General features: G+C 31.5%; 1 protein-coding gene across 1 annotated transcript; it reads left to right on the top strand.

The window, feature by feature from the left end:
• The first annotated feature begins 11901 nt into the window (after positions 1 to 11901).
• On the top strand, positions 11902 to 23351 carry LOC141283141 (solute carrier family 25 member 47-A-like). The gene is made up of 6 exons (XM_073816416.1): positions 11902 to 12036; positions 14207 to 14250; positions 17359 to 17430; positions 17524 to 17700; positions 18792 to 19047; positions 21995 to 23351. The coding sequence occupies exons 1-6, from the start codon at positions 11985 to 11987 to the stop codon at positions 22288 to 22290; spliced, it is 897 nt and encodes a 298-aa protein (XP_073672517.1). The 5' UTR covers positions 11902 to 11984; the 3' UTR covers positions 22291 to 23351.
• The last annotated feature ends 236 nt before the right edge of the window (positions 23352 to 23587 follow it).

Raw genomic sequence — 23587 nt, forward strand, 5'->3', positions numbered from 1 at the left:
GTAAAACAAAAATGTAAAAATGTAAATATATTATAAATTCTATTATATTATAAATTCTATTATATATATAAAATAAATAAAAATAAATAAAAATAGTAATCAGCATCGCTATTGCTGACTATAATAAAAATAATAAAACTATAATTTATTTTAATAGTGAAACAAAAATGTAAAAATGTAAATTATAAATTCTATTATATTATAAATTCTATTATATATATATATATATATATATATATATATATATATATATATATATATATATATATATATATATAAAAAATAAATAAAAATAGTTATCAGTATCGCTATTTTTAGTTATTTACCCTGTGAGCACAGAACTGACATGATATGTTTTCACTAAATGATTTATTTAGCAACAGAAGTGATTTGTAAGTCACAGGGTTCAGTGTGAAATGGATAGGATGGAGTAAAGCTCCCTGCGTTAAACATCAGCCAAAAATAGCAATGATAACAGTTTGCTCACTTGTTTTAAGAGAGTTCCTAAGAAATCAACAGCCGGATCAGATGACAGATTTGCTCAACATACGTGCAGCGAAAGCACTCGCACTCCAACAACACGAGTCGATCATTACTAACCTTAACCGTGTCAAAAGGATGTCCGACGAGGACCCCGGCAGCACCTGCACACAAAAGACAAACTCTATGAGTCTATAACACTGTACTGTGGAAGCCTGTTTGCATCACTTAATGAAACATTTAAAAAGGTCATTGCAATTTTTATCTCAAAATTCTTTTGAGACTTTCTCTGTTTATGACTTGCAAATCTGAGTGTCTTTTTTCTCTGAAAATATCTTGCAACTTGAGTTTACAACTTGCAACTCTGATAGTTTTTGTCCAAAAACATCTTGAAATTTTAAGTTTATAGCTCACAATTCTGATTTTTTCTAAATTCTAATTTTAATTCTTGCAATTCTGATATTTTTTCTCCAAAAATATCTCGAAATTCAGAGTTTACAACTTGCAATTCTAATATTTCTTCCTCCAAAAACATCTTGCAAGTCTGAGTTTATATCTCACAATTCTGATATTTTTTTCTCGAAATACATCTTGCAATACTAAATTGTAGGACTTGCAATTCTAATACTTTTTTCTTCAAAAATATATCACAAATCTAAGTTTACAACTCGCAATTCTGATATTTTTTCTTCAAAAACATCTTGCAATTCTACGTTTACGACTTGCAATTCTGATATCTTGCAATCCAAATTTTTTTTCACAGAAAACATCTTACAATTCTGAGTTTATAGCTCACAATTCTGATCATTTTTTCGCTAAAACTTTCTTGCAATACAAAATTTTAGGACTTGCAATACTAATTACTTTTTCTCAGAAAAGATCTTGTAATTCTGATATTTCTTTGTCCAAAATATCTTGCAATTCTGAGTTTACTTTACACAATTTTTAGACTTTTTTTCTCCAAAAATATCTTTATTAATAAGTTTATAACTCACAATTTTTTTCTCCAAAAATATCTTGCAATTCTAAATTTTCCGACTTGCAATTCTAATATTTCTTCCTCCAAAAACATCTTGCAAGTCTGAGTTTATAGCTCGCAATTCTGATATTTTTTTCTCGAAATAAATCTTTCAATACTAAATTGTAGGACTTGCAATTCTAATACTTTTTTCTTCAAAAACATATCACAAATCTAAGTTTACAACTCGCAATTCTGATTTTTTTTTTCCAAAAACATCTTGCAATTCTACGTTTACGACTTGCAATTCTGATATCTTGCAATCCAAATTTTTTTTCACAGAAAACATCTTACAATTCTGAGTTTATAGCTCGCAATTCAGATTTTTTCTAAATTCTAATTTTAATTCTTGCAATTCTGATATTTTTTGTCCAAAAACATCTTGAAATTTTAAGTTTTTAGCTCACAATTCTGATAATTTTTTCGCTAAAACTTTCCTGCAATACAAAATTTTAGGACTTGCAATACTAATTACTTTTTCTCAGAAAAGATCTTGCAATTCTGATATTTCTTTGTCCAAAATATCTTGCAATTCTGAGTGTACTTTACACAATTTTTAGACTTTTTTTTCTCCAAAAATATCTTTATTAATAAGTTTATTACTCACAATTTTTTTCTCCAAAAATATCTTGCAATTCTAAATTTTCCGACTTGCAATTCTAATATTTCTTCCTCCAAAAACATCTCGCAAGTCTGAGTTTATAGCTCGCAATTCAGATTTTTTCTAAATTCTAATTTTAATTCTTGCAATTCTGATATTTTTTCGCTAAAACTTTCCTGCAATACAAAATTTTAGAACTTGCAATACTAATTACTTTTTCTCAGAAAAGATCTTGCAATTCTGATATTTCTTTGTCCAAAATATCTTGCAATTCTAAGTTTACTTTACACAATTTTTAGACTTTTTTTTCTCCAAAAATATCTTTATTAATAAGTTTATTACTCACAATTTTTTCTCTAAAAATATCTTGCGATTCTAATATTTCTTCCTCCAAAATCATCTTGCAAGTCTGAGTTTATATCTCACAATTCTGATATTTTTTTCTCGAAATACATCTTGCAATACTAAATTGTAGGACTTGCAATTCTAATACTTTTTTCTTCAAAAATATATCACAAATCTAAGTTTACAACTCGCAATTCTGATATTTTTTCTTCAAAAACATCTTGCAATTCTACGTTTACGACTTGCAATTCTGATATCTTGCAATCCAAATTTTTTTTCACAGAAAACATCTTACAATTCTGAGTTTATAGCTCACAATTCTGATCATTTTTTCGCTAAAACTTTCTTGCAATACAAAATTTTAGGACTTGCAATACTAATTACTTTTTCTCAGAAAAGATCTTGTAATTCTGATATTTCTTTGTCCAAAATATCTTGCAATTCTGAGTTTACTTTACACAATTTTTAGACTTTTTTTCTCCAAAAATATCTTTATTAATAAGTTTATAACTCACAATTTTTTTCTCCAAAAATATCTTGCAATTCTAAATTTTCCGACTTGCAATTCTAATATTTCTTCCTCCAAAAACATCTTGCAAGTCTGAGTTTATAGCTCGCAATTCTGATATTTTTTTCTCGAAATAAATCTTTCAATACTAAATTGTAGGACTTGCAATTCTAATACTTTTTTCTTCAAAAACATATCACAAATCTAAGTTTACAACTCGCAATTCTGATTTTTTTTTTCCAAAAACATCTTGCAATTCTACGTTTACGACTTGCAATTCTGATATCTTGCAATCCAAATTTTTTTTCACAGAAAACATCTTACAATTCTGAGTTTATAGCTCGCAATTCAGATTTTTTCTAAATTCTAATTTTAATTCTTGCAATTCTGATATTTTTTGTCCAAAAACATCTTGAAATTTTAAGTTTTTAGCTCACAATTCTGATAATTTTTTCGCTAAAACTTTCCTGCAATACAAAATTTTAGGACTTGCAATACTAATTACTTTTTCTCAGAAAAGATCTTGCAATTCTGATATTTCTTTGTCCAAAATATCTTGCAATTCTGAGTGTACTTTACACAATTTTTAGACTTTTTTTTCTCCAAAAATATCTTTATTAATAAGTTTATTACTCACAATTTTTTTCTCCAAAAATATCTTGCAATTCTAAATTTTCCGACTTGCAATTCTAATATTTCTTCCTCCAAAAACATCTCGCAAGTCTGAGTTTATAGCTCGCAATTCAGATTTTTTCTAAATTCTAATTTTAATTCTTGCAATTCTGATATTTTTTCGCTAAAACTTTCCTGCAATACAAAATTTTAGAACTTGCAATACTAATTACTTTTTCTCAGAAAAGATCTTGCAATTCTGATATTTCTTTGTCCAAAATATCTTGCAATTCTAAGTTTACTTTACACAATTTTTAGACTTTTTTTTCTCCAAAAATATCTTTATTAATAAGTTTATTACTCACAATTTTTTCTCTAAAAATATCTTGCGATTCTAATATTTCTTCCTCCAAAATCATCTTGCAAGTCTGAGTTTATATCTCACAATTCTGATATTTTTTTCTCGAAATACATCTTGCAATACTAAATTGTAGGACTTGCAATTCTAATACTTTTTTCTTCAAAAATATATCACAAATCTAAGTTTACAACTCGCAATTCTGATATTTTTTCTTCAAAAACATCTTGCAATTCTACGTTTACGACTTGCAATTCTGATATCTTGCAATCCAAATTTTTTTTCACAGAAAACATCTTACAATTCTGAGTTTATAGCTCGCAATTCAGATTTTTTCTAAATTCTAATTTTAATTCTTGCAATTCTGATATTTTTTGTCCAAAAACATCTTGCAATTAAGTTTATAGCTCACAATTCTGATCATTTTTTCGCTAAAACTTTCTTGCAATACAAAATTTTAGGACTTGCAATACTAATTACTTTTTCTCAGAAAATATCTTGCAATTCTAAGTTTACTTTACACAATTTTTAGACTTTTTTTCTCCAAAAATATCTTTATTAATAAGTTTATTACTCACAATTTTTTTCTCTAAAAATCTCTTGCGATTCTAAATTTTCCGACTTGCAATTCTAATATTTCTTCCTCCAAAATCATCTTGCAAGTCTGAGTTTATAGCTCGCAATTCAGATTTTTTCTAAATTCTAATTTTAATTCTTGCAATTCTGATATTTTTTCTCCAAAAATATCTCGAAATTCAGAGTTTACAACTTGCAATTCTAATATTTCTTCCTCCAAAAACATCTTGCAAGTCTGAGTTTATATCTCACAATTCTGATATTTTTTTCTCGAAATACATCTTGCAATACTAAATTGTAGGACTTGCAATTCTAATACTTTTTTCTTCAAAAACACATCACAAATCTAAGTTTACAACTCGCAATTCTGATATTTTTTTTTCAAAAACATCTTGCAATTCTACATTTACGACTTGCAATTCTGATATCTTGCAATCCAAATTTTTTTTCATAGAAAACATCTTACAATTCTGAGTTTATAGCTCGCAATTCAGATTTTTTCTAAATTCTAATTTTAATTCTTGCAATTCTGATATTTTTTCTCCAAAAATATCTCGAAATTCAGAGTTTACAACTTGCAATTCTAATATTTTTTTCTACAAAAACATCTTGAAATTCTAAGTTTACGACTCACAATTCAGTTTTTTTCCTCCAAAAGCATCTTGAATTCTCATGACTTGCAATTCTAATACTTTTTTCTCCAAAAACATCTTGCAATTCAGTTTACAACTAGCAATTCTGAGTCTTTTTTTTTTTCTCAGAAATTTAAGGAAAAAGTCTGGTAACCTGCTTGTTTATTAAAAGAAATGACATGTCAAACTGTATTTTAGTATAACATTTCCTACACTTGCATGCAACATTGCCACATGACCACATTTAACACTGAATTTTGCATTAAACCGCTAGAAGCACAGCTGTATATGAATAACAGAGTCATCTCTCGGATCTAGCATCAATGTTTTGTTTCCATCTGTTTGGATTGTGGCACAACACAGTCAGTCACTGGTTGGCAGTGATTGAAAGATGCTAATGTAGGACTGGGAATCTCACAGGAGACGCATCTCAGCATCTCACAGGGTATTACATATCAGCGGCTACTGCTTCATGCCAAGGAGACGATGACGAATACACACGGCTGGACGCACATGTGCTTGTGCTGATGGGAGTCAATGTGGACCGAAGGCGTTGGTCCATCCTGACCAATCAAAAGACAAGCTTTGCTCAAGTTGTCAGATGGGGACGAGGGTTGACTTATGATGACACTGATGTTACGTAAAAACAAAAACATATATACTTACAGTAAGGCTACGGAGTGCAGAGACATACAGAGTATATTCACAGTATATTTGCAATTCTGATATTTTTTTTTCTAAAAACATCTTACAATTATACATTTTACGACTTGCAATTCTAATATTTTTCCTCTAAAAACATCTTGCAATTCTAAATTTTACGACTTGCAATTCTAATACTTTTTTCCTCCCAAAACATTTTGCAATTCTGAGTTTACAAATCACAATTCTAATATTTTTTTCTCCAAAAATGTCTCACAATCCTGAGTTTACAACTCGCAATTCTACATTTTTTTTCCTATAAAAACATCTCACAATTCCACAATTTATGACCTGCAATTCTGTTATTTTTCCTCTAAAAACATCTTGCAATTCTACATTTTACGGCCTGTAATTCTAATACTTTTTTCCTCCAAAACATCTCACAATCCTGAGTTTACAACTCGCAATTCTAATATTTTTTTCTCTAAAAACATCTCGCAGTTCTAAATTTTATGACTTGCAATTCTAAAACTTTTTTTTCCTATAAAAACATCTCACAATTCCACAATTTATGACCTGCAATTCTGATATTTTTTCCTCTAAAAACATCTCGCAATTCTAAATTTTACGACTTGCAATTCTAAAACTTTTTTCTTCCCAAAACATTTCGCAATTGAGTTTACAACTCACAATTTCAATATATTTTTTTCCTTAAACTGGATAAAATGTAATTCTGAGAATCTTCAACTGTTAAAATAGTAAGTTTGATTCATGTTGAATGCATTTACAAACTGGTGCACAAAAAAGATGAAATATCATTATTCCTTGTGTATTTGCATATTAGTATAGGTTGGGGGGGGAAAAATCAGCTATATTGCAGCTCTAGTTAATTTAAAACTGAATAAATGATAAGCTACATAATCTAATCATTCATTTATAAACACAGTGAAACATAAACTGTGGCTCGTCGCCCATAATGCTCTGGGCTCATAATGACACCAGTGATCCAACTTTTATGAAGCACTGTGTGTCTGTAATATGAAACATGAGCCGGCAAGAAACGTGTCTCCGTCGAGCGGCTGGGATTGGCTCCTACAGGGGTGTGTGTTTGACGGGACTTGAACAGGCGTTTGGGAGGGGGTTATTTTGGGTTCTTCCACGAAACACATTTTTACAGAAGCTCACGCGTGACTGTTATTTGCACAAGAGAATAGGACAACTTCAAAGAGGCTTGTAGGTTACATATTCAATTTAAGTGGAATCACTCTTTGTACTTCGGAAGTGTTCAGAGCGAATTCAAGCATAAAGGCTCAAACCAGTTGCACATCAATAGCATTTGCATGTCAATAGGTTGGTTACAGACTCACTATTGTGAGCATATATGTCCTGTTAAACACTTATTTGTGACTATAGTGCATCTGCATTACAATAGACTTCTAATTCAAAAAATCTTCCAATTTTGAGTTTACAAATTACAATTCTAATATTTTTTTCTCCAAAAACATCTCCCAACCCTGAGCTCGCAATTCCAATATTTTTCCTCTAAAAACTTTTTGCAATTTTAAGTTTACAACTCGCAATTTTTCCAAAAACATCTCTCAATTGTGAGTTTACAACTCACAGTTCTCAAATTTTTTTCTCCAAAAACATCTAGCAATTCTGTTTACGACTGGCAATTCTGATATTTTTTCCTCCCAAAACCTCTTGCAATTTTTCTCTTCAAAAACATTTTGCAATTCTAAGCTTACAACCTACAAGTCTGATATTTTTTCTCCAAAAACATCTTGCGATTCTAAGTTTACATCTCGCAAATTATAATATATATTTCTCTGAAAAAACATCTTGCAATTCTAAGTTAAGACTTGCAATTGTAATACTTTTTTCCTTCCATAACATTTTGCAATTCTAAGTTTACAACTCGCAATTCTAATACATTTTCTCCAAAAACAACTCTCAATTGTGAGTTTACGACTTGCAATTCTGATATTTTTTACTCCCAAATCTTTTGCAATTTTGATATTTTTTTTCTTCAAAAACATCTCGCAATTCTAAGTTTACAATTCTGATCTTTTTTCTTCCAAAAACATCTTGCAATTCTAAATATGACCACTTGCAATTCTAATACTTTTCTCTCCAAAAACATCTTTAAGTTGAGTTTACATCTCACAGTTCTGATATTTTTTTCTCCAAAAACATTTAGCAATTCTGAGTTTACAACCTACAATTCAGATTTTTTTCCTACTGTAAATTTTATGACCGGAAATTCCGATAATCTTTTCTCCAAAAAAAAAAAAAATCTTGCAGTTCTGGGTTTACAACTCAAAATTCTTCGAAAAAAAAAGTAGCAACTACTTAGCAAACAGGCTTGTCCAGTGCAAAGAAAAATGTTGACATTGTAACCAAAGTCAATCATTCGTGAGCAGTAAGTCAGTCACAATGTAACATTCTTTACTTCAAAGGCGGCACGGCAGACTTCCAACACAAAACAAAAACTGAGCTACATGTATCAATTTGATCAGCTCTATAGCACATAAAATGGATTTATAATTTATATTCAAGAGATAAACACAAACTCTATCACATGTCCTGCGTGACGTGGCCTCCTGCTCCTCTACAAATAATTCAGCATGTGTGAATCCATCTAAACGTGTAAATTACATCCACTAACTTCAAAACAAACACCGCACTCATGCATGGACTAATTTCTGCACTTCAACCAAATGAACGAGCAGACTTAGTCTGAATGTATAAACACAATCTATATCAGATATAACACTAGAAGCAGACTGGATGTGGGTTAGACCCTCTTAACAAGCTTAACTAAGTCCTAATCTAGCAGACACGACTTTACTGTACTCTACTGTACTGTACTACTAGAAATGTCTTACCTCCTATGCATCCAGCCAGGAAGTCCATCACTGCTTTAAGCCGACAGAAGCAACCGTTCTTTTATATGGAGCTCAAAGCTGTTTTGAGGAGTTGACTCGGTTGTAGTCGAGCTGGTTAGTTCCCCAGGCCTGTCCTGTGCTGAAATGCCCGGAATGAGTGCTCAGGTTCTGATGGTGCAGTTTGGTGTAGCCGTAAATCAGCCGGCAGGTCGAGTCTGCGCCAACTGTAAGTCACTAATCGCGTCGTAGTGGAAAATTTCACCTACTAGCTTGGCACCTGCTGGGTTCACTGTCTATTTGTGTAGCGGCTTCTGGATGGATAGATGAACGTGGGTGTCGGCGAGGAGGTGTGTGTGCGTGCGCCCAATCGCGACCCGTGGATTTAAACAAGGATTCCTGTTCCTGCTTTCTGCGTCAGGCGCGTTCTAGTGATTTTCCGGGTTCGCGGTCTACGAATGTTACTACGGCGAAGGCGCGTTCACAAAGCAGGGCGTCGCTGTTGGATGTTTACCGATGACGTCATTGCTGGGCTTTTAAATATTCAGTAGCCTAGCCACGCCATTGGAGGTTGGGCTAATTAATATTCATGACGTGCCTTCGCCGTAGTAGCGAATCGGTTCGTTCGGATGGTTCATTTGATCGAAAGATTCATTTCGGGTTTTACGCAACAAAATTGTTCATTGAGCAAAAAAAAAAAAATTTTTATGTAAATATATTTTCTACCAATATATGTGACCCTGGACCACAATACACTGCATGAGTCAAAATGATTTTTCTTTTATGCCAAAAATCTTTAGGATAAAAGTCAAAGTCAACTTTATTGTCAATTCTGCCACATGTACAGGACATACAGAGAATTGAAATTGCGTTACTCTCAGACCCATGGTGCATACATGTAACATTAAATACAAAAAGTAACATTAAATACAAAAAGTAACATTAAATACAAAAAGTAACATTAAATACAAAAAGTAACATTAAATACAAAAAGTAACATTAAATACAAAGGTAGAATAAAAAAAAATACGAATAAATACAAATAAACATATAATATGTAAAAATGAAAAATACAAGTAAGGGCACATGGTAGAGAGTGCAAACCATGTAAACAATATAGTGCAACAGAGATAAGTGTGTAAAAGTCTTCTAACTGTCTTAAGTACAGTTTCTTCTTGTGATTACAACATTATTTAAAGTTTATTAAAAAAAAAAAAACACACAAAGGTTACTGACTTTTTCACCCGAAATATGTGACCCTGAACCACAAAACCAGTATTTGTAGCAATAGCCAACAATACAATGTATGGGTCAAAATTATCCTCTGATCTTTTATGCCAAGTAAAGATCATGTTCCATGAATATTTTTTGTAAATTGCCTATTGTAAATATATCAAAACTTAGTTTTTGATTAGTAATATGCATTACTTTAAAGGTGATTTTCTCAATATTTTTTTTTTTTTTTTGCACCATCCGATTCTATGCCTGGTTTTGTGGTCCAGGGTTACATATTTGGCTGAGATATTTAAAATATTTAAAACTATTTAAAAAATGTAAAATATGAGGGTGCAAAAAAATCTAAATATTGAGATAAGTTGTCCGAATGAAGTTCTTAGCAATGCATATTACTAATCAAAAATGAGGTCTTGACATATTTACAGTAGGAAATTTAGGAATGAGAAAAAAAATACAATTAATTTATTTATTTTTAAATTATTAATAATTTATTTAATAAACAAAAAATAATTGAAAAATAAAAATGTCTTTAATAATTAGTTAATAATATATAATTAATAGATTGATTAATTAATTAATAGATCTTTATCATGCACAGTCCTTGTGTTGAATAAAGCACAACATTTAAAAAAGCCATTTTAATTAAGGAAAGAAATAATAGGAAAGAAAATGCATTAGCATATTAATATCATGTTCCATGAAGATATTTTGTAAAGTTCCTACAGTAAATATAATATGCATTGCTAAGAACTTAATTTGGACAACTTTAAAGTAGATTTTTTTTGGCACCATCTGTTTCCAAATTTTCAAATAGTTGTATCATAGCCAAATATTGTCCTAACAAACCATACAACAATGGAAAGCTTAATTATTCAGCTTTAATTTAATTTATTGATGTATAAATCTCAATTTAAAAAAAAATGCACCCTTTTGGCCAAGATACAACTATTTGAAATTCGGTGTAAAAAATAAAAAAATGCACATTATGCACATTAACCTACTAAACAAAAATTAAGTTTTGATGTATTTTCAGTAGGAAATTTACAAAATGTCTTCATGGAACATGCTCTACACTTAATATCCTATCGATTTGCGGCATAAAAGAAATGTAAGAATTTTGAAGAACCCATATAATGTATTTTTTGACTATTGCTACAAATATACCCAGACTGCTTTTGTGGTCCAGGGTCACATTTTTTGGCCCATTTTTGTACAGTTTTAAAAATAATTTTAAATATAGATATATATTTTTAAAAAGCATTTAAAAATATATTTGACCATATTTCAGTCCAAGAAAATAAACATTCTAAAATGCTTAATGGACGAAGACAGTGATATTAAGACCAGATTTGGTATACAATTTATTAAAAATATATAAGTTGTGTACAGACAAGCAGAAGAACCTAGAATATGTAGGAAGAAGAAAACGCTTAACGTGGCTTAATGCATTAAGAAAGTGACATATAAACACCAAATTCGTTCTATGCACAGTTGAAGTGCATTTTCTAAGATCAATATTTGACACAATCTTGCAGTTGTCGCTATTTTCCAGATCGCGCTTCGTCCAGTGATTCGCGAATCGACTCTTTTGAATCTTTCGAAAGGACTCGGCTCAGAAAAAGATTCATCGCACTCGTAATTTCTCTTCCGCGTTGCATCAGCATGTTTATGCTGTCTAGGGCTCAAACCCAAATACTGCAATGCGTGTGTGAAAAAAAATCGCTTGGTCTGTCATTATTCTGAACTAAATAAATAAAGGCTTAGGCTATTTATCATGCGTCACATACGCTAGAGAATGCAACTAATCACCTGTCATAAACTCGTGGAATAGGAAAACATTATTTATTAATTATAAATGCAAAGAGATGATCAAATAAATGCACATCGCGTATTATGCATGCAATGAAAATGGCTCATTATTGCTTTTATATAAGAGCAAGCCCGAACAAACTGGTGCCGCTGTCAAAGGAACCACGTGAGAAATGAAGGACTGTTACAAAAGGACTAACGCAGGTCAAATGCACTTCTAACCTTCACTGGAGCACGACAGTGTTGCATTATGCAATTATTTATCAGAAACGATCATATTAAATGTATCTAAGGACGATGCATTTCGCCGACTTCTTTGCAGGATCAATCGGAGGTACAGTTCAAAGTCTGTTGTTGTTGTTTGTCTGGTTAGGATTTTCTGATATTTTTCTAGAGGGGTTTCAAGTGTCTAAATCTAGTTTTTGAGACTAGTCTCTGCTGCATAGTGTTGTGTTTATGCACTGGAATGGATGTGTATAGTACAGCACAGTATGGCAGAGTACTTGACTGGTTTTGCATAAGAAAATTAGTGCACACAAGGAATCGGCAATGTTTTATCAGTATGCATAGGCTATTCCCTGCACACACACACAATACTTAAAAAACTCAGTTTTATTTGCAGAAAAAAAAACCATTGGACTAATAGAAGTAGATAAATCTATAAATAAGAAAAATGTTTTATTAAAAAAAATAAAGAAATGCAAAGTAAGTTTTAAAGTTCTTAATTTAATTAGAAAAAACAGCAATAATGTGAGGTCTTCATTGCACAATCCTTGTGTTGAATGTAGCACAACATTTATAAAAGTGCATTTTAAAGTGCAAAAAGTGTTAGCTGGAAAAGAAATGATAGGATTAAGACAAACTACATAAAAATAAGTTTAATTATAAAATAAAAAAGTAATTTTTATCTAATTATTAATCTGGTAACTTAAGAAAAACAGTTGTAATGTTAACTCTTTATTAGGCACAATTTTTATGTTGAACAAAGTAAATTTTGAAAGAAATTTAGGAATGAGAATTTAAAAAAAAATCTAATTATGAATCATTTAATTAAATAAAAATAAATAAAATATGAATGTTACTTAATTTAATAATTAATTAATAATACATCATTACTTAATTAAAAGCTCATCAATGCACAGTCCTTGTGTTAAATGAAATACCGGTACATAATATAAAAAAAGTCAATTTTAATTTGGAAAAGAAATAATATGAAAGAAAAAGAATAGGAAATAGGAAAAATGAAATGTTTCATTTAATTTTAATCTAATTAATGATATCAAATCCTTGTGTTGATTGTAGCACAACATTTTAAAAAGTGCATTTTAAATGGAAAAGAAATATAGACTTAAGACAAACTACATAAAAATAAGTTTAATTATAACATAAGTAATTTTAATCTAATTATTAATCTGGTTACTTAATAAAAACAGTAGTAATGTTAGCTATTCATTAGGCACAATATTTATGTTGAACAAAGTCAGTTTTATAAAAAAAATTGGGAATGAGAGAAAAAAATCTAATTATGAATAATTTAATTAAAAAAAAAGAAAATTACTTAATTTAATAATTAATCATATATCATTAATCATGCACAGTCCTAAATGAAGCACATAATTTAAATAAAAAAGTCAATTTTAATTAGGAAAATAAATATTAAGGAAAAAGGAATAGGAGAATAGTAAAAATAAAAATAAACAAATTTTAATCTAATCAATGATATCAAATCCTTGTGTTGATTGTACGGTAGCACAACATTTTAAAAAAGTGCATTTTAATTGGAAAATAAATATAGAATTAAGACTACATAAAAATACGTTTCATTATAAAACTTATAAAAAATAAATAATAAAGAAAAACAAATCCTTGTGTTGAATGATTGAAAATTAAATTAACAGAATAATAAAATTACATAACACAGCAAAGAAATGTAAAGATTAAAGAAAGCAAATTGTAATTATTTATTAATTACTAATCTCTATTTCAATGACTAATTCTGATTTATTTATTAATCTAGTCTCTTAATTTAATAAAAAAAAAACTAATGTTCTTCATCAGGCACAAATCCTTGTTGAATCAAGCACAACATTTCTAAAAGTGAATTTTAATTGTATACAAAATAGGATTAATATGACAATCAAAATAGATGTAGAAGACAAAAATGAGTTTAACTAAAAATGTAGAAATCAGCTATAATGTATCATAGGCACAATCCTTTGATCTGATGCCCATAAGATCATGTGAACAACAGTTTATAAACAATCCATCTGAACATCATTGAGTTCGCAGAAAAGTCTTGTAAACCTGTTCCCTAATGCAAATTGTTGATGTGCCTCAGGAAAAGGGTTGGGAAACACTGGTGAAAGATGTTCTCTTTAGCAGCTCCTCCCAAACGTATCGTACATTCAGAACTCGACAATGTTTTAATATCAGTTACTAACACTTCAACATTGATACTGGCACCTGTATGTTTCGTGTTGTACTCGAGTGTTTGTGTGTTCCAGGGGCGTGCGGTGTGGCGGTCGGCTATCCACTGGATACTGTCAAAGTACACTTATTTCAATCAGTCACTTATATTAATACATGCTATATGTGACCCTAGACCACAAAACTAGTCAGTTTTTTGAAATTGAGAATTAAAGATCATCTGAAATCTGAATAAATAAGCTTTCAGTTGATGTATGGTTTGTTAGGAACGGACAATATTTGAGCCGAGATACTATTTGAAAATCCAGAATCTGAGGGTGCCAAAAAATCTAAATATTTAGAAAATCGCCTTTAAAGTTGTCCAAATTAAGTTCTTAGCAATGCATATTACTAATTAGTTATGCACCGAAATGAAAATTCTTGGCCGATTACCGAACACGGTTTTTCCGTGTTTTTCCCTCATTTTAATGAGGGAAAAGATTTTGCCAATTTTTTCACCGTTGCATAAATGAAATAGCCAATATTTGATTTGTACAGTTTTGTCTTGCTTTTCAAAGAAAAAAATAAATTACAAAACAACAATATAAAAATATTTACTTAACACTGAACATTTGTAACATTTTAGTAGACATTATAGCCTGCCAACAAAGCACAATTTAACTTCAAAATAAATCAAAGTTAGTAAAATAATATTCTTTAGTCATTTTTAAGACCCCCTTCTTGAATCAGCCATGTGTTTTTTTCCTCATGTATTTTGCCAATTTTTTCACCATTGCTTAAATGAAATAGCCAATATTTGATTTGTACAGTTTTGTCTTGCTTTACAAAGAAAAAAATCAATTAAAAAACAACAATTAAAAAATATTTATTTAACATTTGTAACATTCTAGTAGACATTATAGCCTTCCAACAAAGCACAGTTTAACTTAAAATTTATAAGTTAGTAAAATAATATTCTTTGGCCATTTTTAAGACCCCCTTCTTGAATCAGGCATGTGTTTTTTCCCCCCATGTATTTTGCTAATTTTTTCACAATTGCATAAATTAAATACCCAATATTTGCTTTTTACAGTTTGATCTTGCTTTACAAAGAAAAAAACTATTACAAAACAACAATTTAAAAATATTTACTTAACATTTTTTACACTCTAGTAGACATTATAGCCTACCAAAATTAATAAGTTAAGTAAGTTAAAATAATATTCTTTGGCCATTTTAAGATCCATTTCTTCGATCAGGCATGTGTTTTTAATGTACAAATAAATGCAGCCTTGCTGAGCAAAGGAGAATGTTATGATAAATGTATTAATAGAGCTTTTGGAATGATTGTTATCATTATTTTTGTCTTACTTTTTACAGAACAGCAGTAAAATGACAATACTAACATTTATGAATGCTGACTTTTATTTTGAAACCCGCAAGAAGACCTCAGTCCTACTTTTTGCTGGCAGCAGCAGATTTGTGAATGATTCTCATCTTTGGGCTTTGAACCCTGGCTAAGGAGCTGCTGTCAGAATAAATACAATTGGTGTCTGGTGTATTAGACAACAGAACGTTCTGGAGTTGATTGACTAATGGATGATTTCAGTCATCATACAGTAACCTTTCTCTTCTGCTTAGAATGATTTTTGTGTCTTTCTCAGACAGTTTTAAATGCTTCCACACTGACCACATGTTTGCTGCATTAGTGCACGCCTCTATTTGATCACGTCACATCATTGTTTTGGCCTTTTCGCTTATTCGGCCGTACACCAAAAGAGCTTATTTTAAATTATTTTGGTTGCTGAACATTTGGTGCATCCCTATTACTAATCAAAAATGACGTTTTGATATATTTACGGTAGGAAATTTACAAAATGTCTTCATGTAACATGATGTCCTAATGGTTTTTGGCATAAAAGAGAAATCAATAATTTTGACCCATACAGTGCATTTTTGGCTATTGCTACAAAATGATTAATTTTTCTTTTACGTCAAAAATCATTGGGATATTAAGTAAAGATCAAGTTCCATGAAGATATTTTGTAATTTTTGATTAGTAGGCTACTATGCATTGCTAAGAATTACATTTGGACAACTTAAAAGGTGATTTTCTCAATATTTTTATTTATTTATTTTTGCACTCACAGATTTCAGATTTTCAAATAGTTGTATCTCGGCCATAAGGGTGCATTTTTTGAAACTGAGATACATCAATACATTAATTTACAGCGGAATAAATAAGCTTTCTATTGATGTGTGGTTTGTTAGGACAATATTTGGCTGAGAAACAACTATTTGGAAATCTGCAATCTGAGGGTGCAAAAAAATCTAAATATTGAGAAAATCACCTTTAAAGTTGTCCAAATGAAGTTCTTAGCAATGCATATTACTAATCAAAAATTAAGATTTGATATATTTACAGTAGGAGATTTACAAAATCTTCATCAAAGATTTTTAGCATAAAAGAGAGATCAATAATTTTGACCCATACGGTGTATTTTTGGCTATTGCTACAAATTCAACTGTGACCCTGGAGCACAAAACCAGCCTTAAGTAGCACGGGTATATTTGTAGCAATAGCCAAAAATACATACGGGTCAAAATGGTTTTTCTTTTATGCCAAAAATCATTAGGAAATTAAGGAAAGATCATGTTCCATGAAGATATTTTGTAAATTTCCAACCATAAATATATCAAAACTTAATTTTTGATTAGTTCATTGCTAAGAACTTCATTTAGACAACTTTTTAAAGGTGATTTTCTCAATATTTAAATTTTTTGGAACCCTCATGTTTCCATTGAAATTGAGATACATCAATGCATTAAATTACAGCGGAATAAATAAGCTTTCTATTGATGTGTGGTTTGTTAGGACAATATTTGGCTGAGAAACAACTATTTGGAAATCTGCAATCTGAGGGTGCAAAAAAAATCTAAATATTGAGAAAATCACCTTTAAAGTTGTCCAAATGAAGTTCTTAGCAATGCATATTACTAATCAAAAATTAAGTTTTACTATATTTACAGTAGGAAATTTACAAAATCTTCATCAAGGATTTTTGGCATAAAAGAGATCAATCATTTTGAATCATACAATGTATCGTTGGCTATTGCTACAAATAAACCCGTGCTACTTAAGGCAGGTTTTGTGCTCCAGGGTCACATATTATATTTAGCTCATACCTTCAGACACGCATTGCTGTGACAGCATCTCCTGACCCTGAATGTGTTGATTTGACCCCTGCAGGTCAGAATCCAAACCCAGAAACAGTTCACGGGAATCTGGAACTGCGTCGTAACCACAGTCAAAAATGAAGGGGTATGAAATGCACATTTACATCAGAAGTGTATATTTCAATAATAGAGAAGTGAATATTTCTCTCTGAGTTCTCATGCTCTTATTTTGCTACAGGCCCATGGCTTCTTTAAGGGAATGGCTTTGCCGGTCACCACTATATCCATGACGTCCTCCGTGGTGTTCGGCACTTACCGGAACTGTCTGCAGTGTTTGGCTCAGTTCCGTGGGATCGGCGCTCCCAACACCAAGCTCGATGTGTTCCTGTCAGGTCTGGCGGGTGGAGTGGCGCAGGTCTGAGTTTTGGCAAATACAAACAGACTGAAATTTAAATAGTGCTTCTCTGGTGGCGCGTTTTAAAAATACAAACAATGAAGCTTTTGGGAAGTTCCGATTTGAATCCAAAGATTCACGAACCCCCTCAGAATTTCCGATCTGAATCAAATGATTTGCAATCTGCGCTCCGATTATTTAAAAAAAATAATTTTTCATGTATTTCTAATCAGAAGAGACTTGTTTCCAAATATAATATTAAATATATATACAGTGTTGGGGAAAGTTACTTTTAAAAGTAATGCATTACAATATTGAGTTACTAATTAACTAATTACGTTACTTAGTTACTTTTTATGGAAAGTAATGCGTTACGTTACTTTTAGCGTTACTTTTAAAATCTGGCCAGGGCTTGCTTGTTTGTTTTTATTATAAAAACTTCTATTTTTGTCAAATGTAAAAGCCTTTTCACAGCAAAAGCCTCAGGCTTAGAGAAAAGTAAATTGAGGTCTGTACAGTAGACCGCAGAAGAAAAAATCAACTCTTCAGCAATAAAAAAAGGAAAACAAATGTTAGATTATCTTGAGTCATTTCTGCTTATTAGTTTGGATGAATTGGATCATCGAAGGTCGGCAGCAAAGACATCGGTTCATAAAATGGGATTAAATACATAAAGGATATTCGTATTATTTAACATATTTAATTATTGCAGGTTTGCGTTGAATTTCAGTGTTTTTATTCATTTTGAAGAACGCTGTATCTGTTTTTTAGTGAGTGAGATGAATTAATGCATGTTCATTTATTCTAGAACTAAAGTAACGTCTTACTCATGATTTCTCTCAACATGAGGACAGGAGAGCTTTTAATCAATAAATGGAGGGAAAGTAACTGGTGTTACTGATTTGAAAAAGTAACTCAGATATTTTCTTGTCAATTAAAAAGTAATGCGTTACTTTACTAGTTACTTGGAAAAAGTAATATTATCACATAACTTGCGTTACTTGTAATGCATTACCCCCAACACTGCATATATATAAGAAACACAAGCCTGATTTTGAATCAAGATGCAAATAAAGTGAAAACATTCATTGTCACATATTGTGCATTCTTAGATTTCTGTAATGTCACCTGGCGACATCGTGAAGGTTCGTCTCCAGTGTCAGACCGAGAGCAAGAGGAGCGGACTCAAACCCAAATACAGCGGACCGATCCACTGCCTCCTGAGCATCGCCAGAGACGAGGGAGTTTCAGGCCTTTACAGAGGAGCTCTTCCTTTGGCCTTCAGGGACGGGCCGTCATTCGCCACGTACTTCCTGACCTACAGCACGCTTTGTTCACAACTCACACCGGCAGGACAGAAAGAGCCAGGTAAATCAAACCCCAAATATTTCAGTTTTGTTGTTTATTCGGTTAACTTGTTCTTAAGTATATAACGTTAAGTGAGTATTCACAAGCTGTTTTGCTTTGAAATAATATTTAATGTTTTCAAGCCCATTCATTATTTGCAGCACACGAGTCTCAGCCTATAAATTCTGTCAATTTTATGATAAAATACAAACAATGTGATTTTTACGGTCTTTAATTTGTAGATAACTATATTCGCCTCAGATCGAGCGGCATGTGAATCAATCATCTTTTTCTTTTTAATATTTGCAGCATGAAATAAACATTAATATTTGAATGCATGTTAAAAAAGTAATAAATACGATGCCTCATGAAATCAGAGTTAAAAAAAGTCATAATAATTAACATTTAGCCTACCTCAGAAAAGCCAACAAGCCTATAACTTTGCCAACATTGTTTTATTTTTCTTATAAATCCGCCAGTTAACTGAGTTGAAGCCTACGTTTGTATTGCTGTTTTAACTGTTTTAACTTTACTTTACGCCAGGGGTGGGGAACCCTGGTCCTCGAGGGCCGCAGTCCTCTAAGTTTTTCATACAACCCTGCTTCACAACACCTGACTCAAATCAAATGGATCCAACAGCCAATGAAGTTCTGCACAATCACTAGTTAATTTGAATCAGGTGTGTTTGCGCAAGGAAACATGGAAACCTTGCAGGATGAGGGCCAAGGTTCCCCACCCCTGCTTTACGCAATATAACATGATTTTATTACACAAATTCTTTTAGTTTTCAGTAGTAATTTAAAGCATTCTATAGATATATTTCTCATGTCTGTGAGGTAAATATTCGCTGAGTTTCAGATCATTTTTGTGAAGCGCTCCTCCTCAAGACAGAGACGGCAGAAAGCGCATCTTTAGCTATTTTACAAAAGCTCAACGTTTTGTTGATATTGTGAGTGTACACAAATAAAAGTAGACCATTTGCAGTTCCGAATGATGTATTACTCTTACCTTTATGAGCAAAAATGGTGTATTTTTTAGTTTTTCTGCCATTCGTGGGTCTTTCATGCCGAAAACTCTGCTTTTATTTTGATGCATTTAAAAGTTAACAACCAGACGATTTTTTATAAAAGTTCACAATGAGTTGCAGATGAAATAAAACACAGATAACATTAAATAAATACTTGTTTTACCAGGTTAAATGTGGATTATTAGTAACTTAAATCCCCTTTTCTAAACATCTCTGCCTAACCACCGGTCCCACACATTCGTCATAGTATTTTAACGCTTTTTAATTGTGTTTGTAGTTCTGGACCGAATCCTTTGCCAAAGCGCAATGGATTTTGGGCAATATTAGCCATTAGAGTGTGCACGGATCCACACTTCAAAAATTGACCTGAAATAGTAGCATACTCAGCTTTGGGACACACTTATTGTATTGTCTGTCACATACTATTTAGGGCGGGTAGTTTGAACATTGGGGCGCAGGGTAGGTGCTTAGGTTTAGCGAAGCGGCACAGAGGTGATACCGCACTACATGCTATTGGATTTTACTGATATTGCGTCAAATTATCAGTTTTGTTCCAACTGTGAAGACAGGTTGAATGCCACAGACTTTTTTGGGGGGAGGGGCAAAGTATGCCGAATTTTCACATTAACTTTATGCAATATAGCATGGTTTTATTACACAAATTCTTTCGTTTTAAAGTTGTAATTTAAAGCATTCTATACATATATTTATCATGTCTATGAGGAAAATATTCCCTGAGTTTCAGATCATTTTCGTGAAGCCCTCCTCCTCAACACAGAGACGGCAGAAAGCGCATGTCTTTAGCTATTTTACAAAAACACAAGGTTTTGTTGATATTGTGAGTGCACACAAATAAAAGTAGACCTTTTGCAGTTCCGAATGATGTATTACTCTTGTAAATGATGGCATATTCTTAGGTTTTCACTGTTATTAAGAAAAAATGCACTTCCATATCCTGCAAAGCATGCTTTAGCTTCCACTCTCCACTCAAATGACTGTTTTATGTCTATAGATTTTATTTTAGGCAAGTGGTGTTGATTTGAGAAGGCTAAATTGATCAAACGTGACCCTGGACCACAAAACCAGTCATAAGTGTAAATTTGTCGAAACTGAGATTCTTACGTCATCTGAAAGCTGAGTAAATACGCTTTCCATTGACACAATGTTTGTTAAAATAGGACAATATTTGGCTGAGATACAACTATTTGAAAACCTGGAATCTGAGGGTGCAAAAATAATCGAAATATTTAAAAAATTGCCTTAAAAGTTGTCCAAATTAAGTTCTTATCAATGCATATTACTAATCAAAAGTCAAGGTAGAAAATTTACAAAATATCTTCATGGAACATGATCTTTACTTAATATGCTAATGATTTTTGGCATAAAAGAAAAATCGATCATTTTGACCCATACAATGTATTTTTGGCTATTGCTACAAATATACCCGTGCTACTTAAGATAAGACTCGCTGCAAAAAATGCTTTTCTTACTTAGATTTTTTGTCTTGTTTCCAGCCAAAATATCTAAAAATTCTTGAATCACAAAGGATTTTTGAGACAAGTAAAAATTATTGTCTTGTTTTTAGTAAAAACAAGTAAAAATTAGGTGTGTTTTTGCTTAAAACATGCAAAATAATCTGCCAATGGGGTAAGAAAAATAATCTAGTTGTCTGCTTGAAATAAGATTATTTTTCTTACCCCATTGGCAGATTATTTTGCTTGTTTTAACTAAAAACAAGACAATTTTTACTTGTCTAGAAAATCCTTCCTGCTTCAAGAATTTTTTGATATTTTGGCTGGAAACAAGACAAAAAATCTAAGTAAGAAAAGCATTTTTTGCAGTGCAAGGGCAGGGCTCGAGCCAGGGCTGGAAGACATGGAGGAGATTGTGCTGATCATTTCGAGGCTTTATAGAGTTAAACATGTGTGTTCTTGTCATCAGAATGGCCTGCGGTGCTGTTGGCCGGTGGAGTTGCAGGAATGGCCGGCTGGTCTGTCGGGACGCCCATGGATGTGATCAAAGCCCGTCTGCAGATGGACGGCGTACGAGGAGAGAGGAGATACCGAGGACTCGTTCACTGCGTGACTGAGACCGTACGGAACGAAGGGCCTGGGATTTTCTTCAAAACCCTGGGAATAAACTGCCTGCGGGCGTTTCCCGTCAACATGGTGGTTTTTGCCGTGTACGAGGTGTCCGTCCGGGTTCTCAGGTCAGTGTCTGTGGATCAGCTCTTGTGATGAGAAACCCTGCACTGAAGAAAACATCTAAGAGAGCATTAATGTATGTGATACAGATGATTGTGCTTTTGTATTGGAAATGTGCATTCCTTTTGGCTGATTAATATATTTCTCATGAAAACTCTCAAGAAAACGTCATGATGCCATAGAAGAACCCCTTTTGTTTAAATGGTTCCATGAAGAACTTTTAACACCTGAAGAACCTTTCTGTTTCACAAAAGGTTCTTTGTGGCGAAAGAAGGTTCTTCAGATTATAAAAAGGTAAAAAAAAAAGACTGAATGGTTTGTGAAACTAAAAATGGTTCTTCTATGGCATCGCTGTGAAGAACCTTTTAAAGCACCTTTATCTTTAAGAGTGTCATATTTTACCCCAGAATTTAAAGAAAAAATATTATATTTTGCACCATTATTTTGTACTGCCTTTAATTTATTGGAATAATGATACATTTATCAGCATTAATAGAGAATAATTCAATTGACCAAAAATATTTTAGTCTTTCTGCTTTAAAATTTCCCCATTAATTCTGTTACTTACTTTTTTCGTTTTTTGCCCCAGTGTGGTTCTATAGATAATAGTTCCATATCATAATAAAAGTGAAAAAAATAAATAAAAAATTACATTTCATTTGAAAGAAAATGATGATGAGAATTGCATGAAAATGTGCTTAATTGGCATAAAATAATCTCACAATGCAAAATAAATAAAATTAAATATAATCCTTTTTTAAAATTATAATAAAGTATTAATTAGACAACCACACTGAAACAAAAGAGTAAAAGTAACACTGAAATTCTGGAAAGACAAAAGCAAGTTAACATTATCACTGAAATAACACTGGTTCACATTTATAGCATATTTCATACAAAATAATTCAAAATGTGTTACACAGGCTTACTCTGATCATTACAAATGTTTTAAATATTATAATTTAATGATTAATGTTTAAAAATGTTTATTGCAATAATTACCTATAAAAAAAATTATCGTCAAGAAATAGTAACAAATTATACATTATTTCACTGAAATTTATCAAATTATTATTAAAAAAAATTCCGGGACTTTCCAGGACCACTTTTTAGATTTTCAGGGACTTCACTCAGAGATCTCACTTATTAAACAATGTCTTTTATTTCAAATTCTAAAAAAAGAGAGAAATAGATAAATAAAAATATCCTAATAATTTTTTTTATATATATATATATATATATATGTGTAGGCTATACTTTTACTTGGTTTTGTTTTTATAACTGCACTGCCCTAATAATAGTTTAGTATTTTCTAATCTAAACAAAGATT

This window comes from Garra rufa, chromosome 13 (genome assembly GCF_049309525.1).
Source record: "Garra rufa chromosome 13, GarRuf1.0, whole genome shotgun sequence".
In the NCBI taxonomy this organism is placed as follows: domain Eukaryota; kingdom Metazoa; phylum Chordata; class Actinopteri; order Cypriniformes; family Cyprinidae; genus Garra; species Garra rufa.

Bases quoted from the DNA above. Each gene is read 5' to 3' on its own strand.
- LOC141283141 (XM_073816416.1), top strand. From the start codon at position 11,985: ATGTATCTAAGGACGATGCATTTCGCCGACTTCTTTGCAGGATCAATC. The intron at 17,701-18,791 runs GTCTGAGTTTTG...GTGCATTCTTAG, and splicing joins TGGCGGGTGGAGTGGCGCAG to ATTTCTGTAATGTCACCTGG. The intron at 19,048-21,994 runs GTAAATCAAACC...TCTTGTCATCAG, and splicing joins GGCAGGACAGAAAGAGCCAG to AATGGCCTGCGGTGCTGTTG.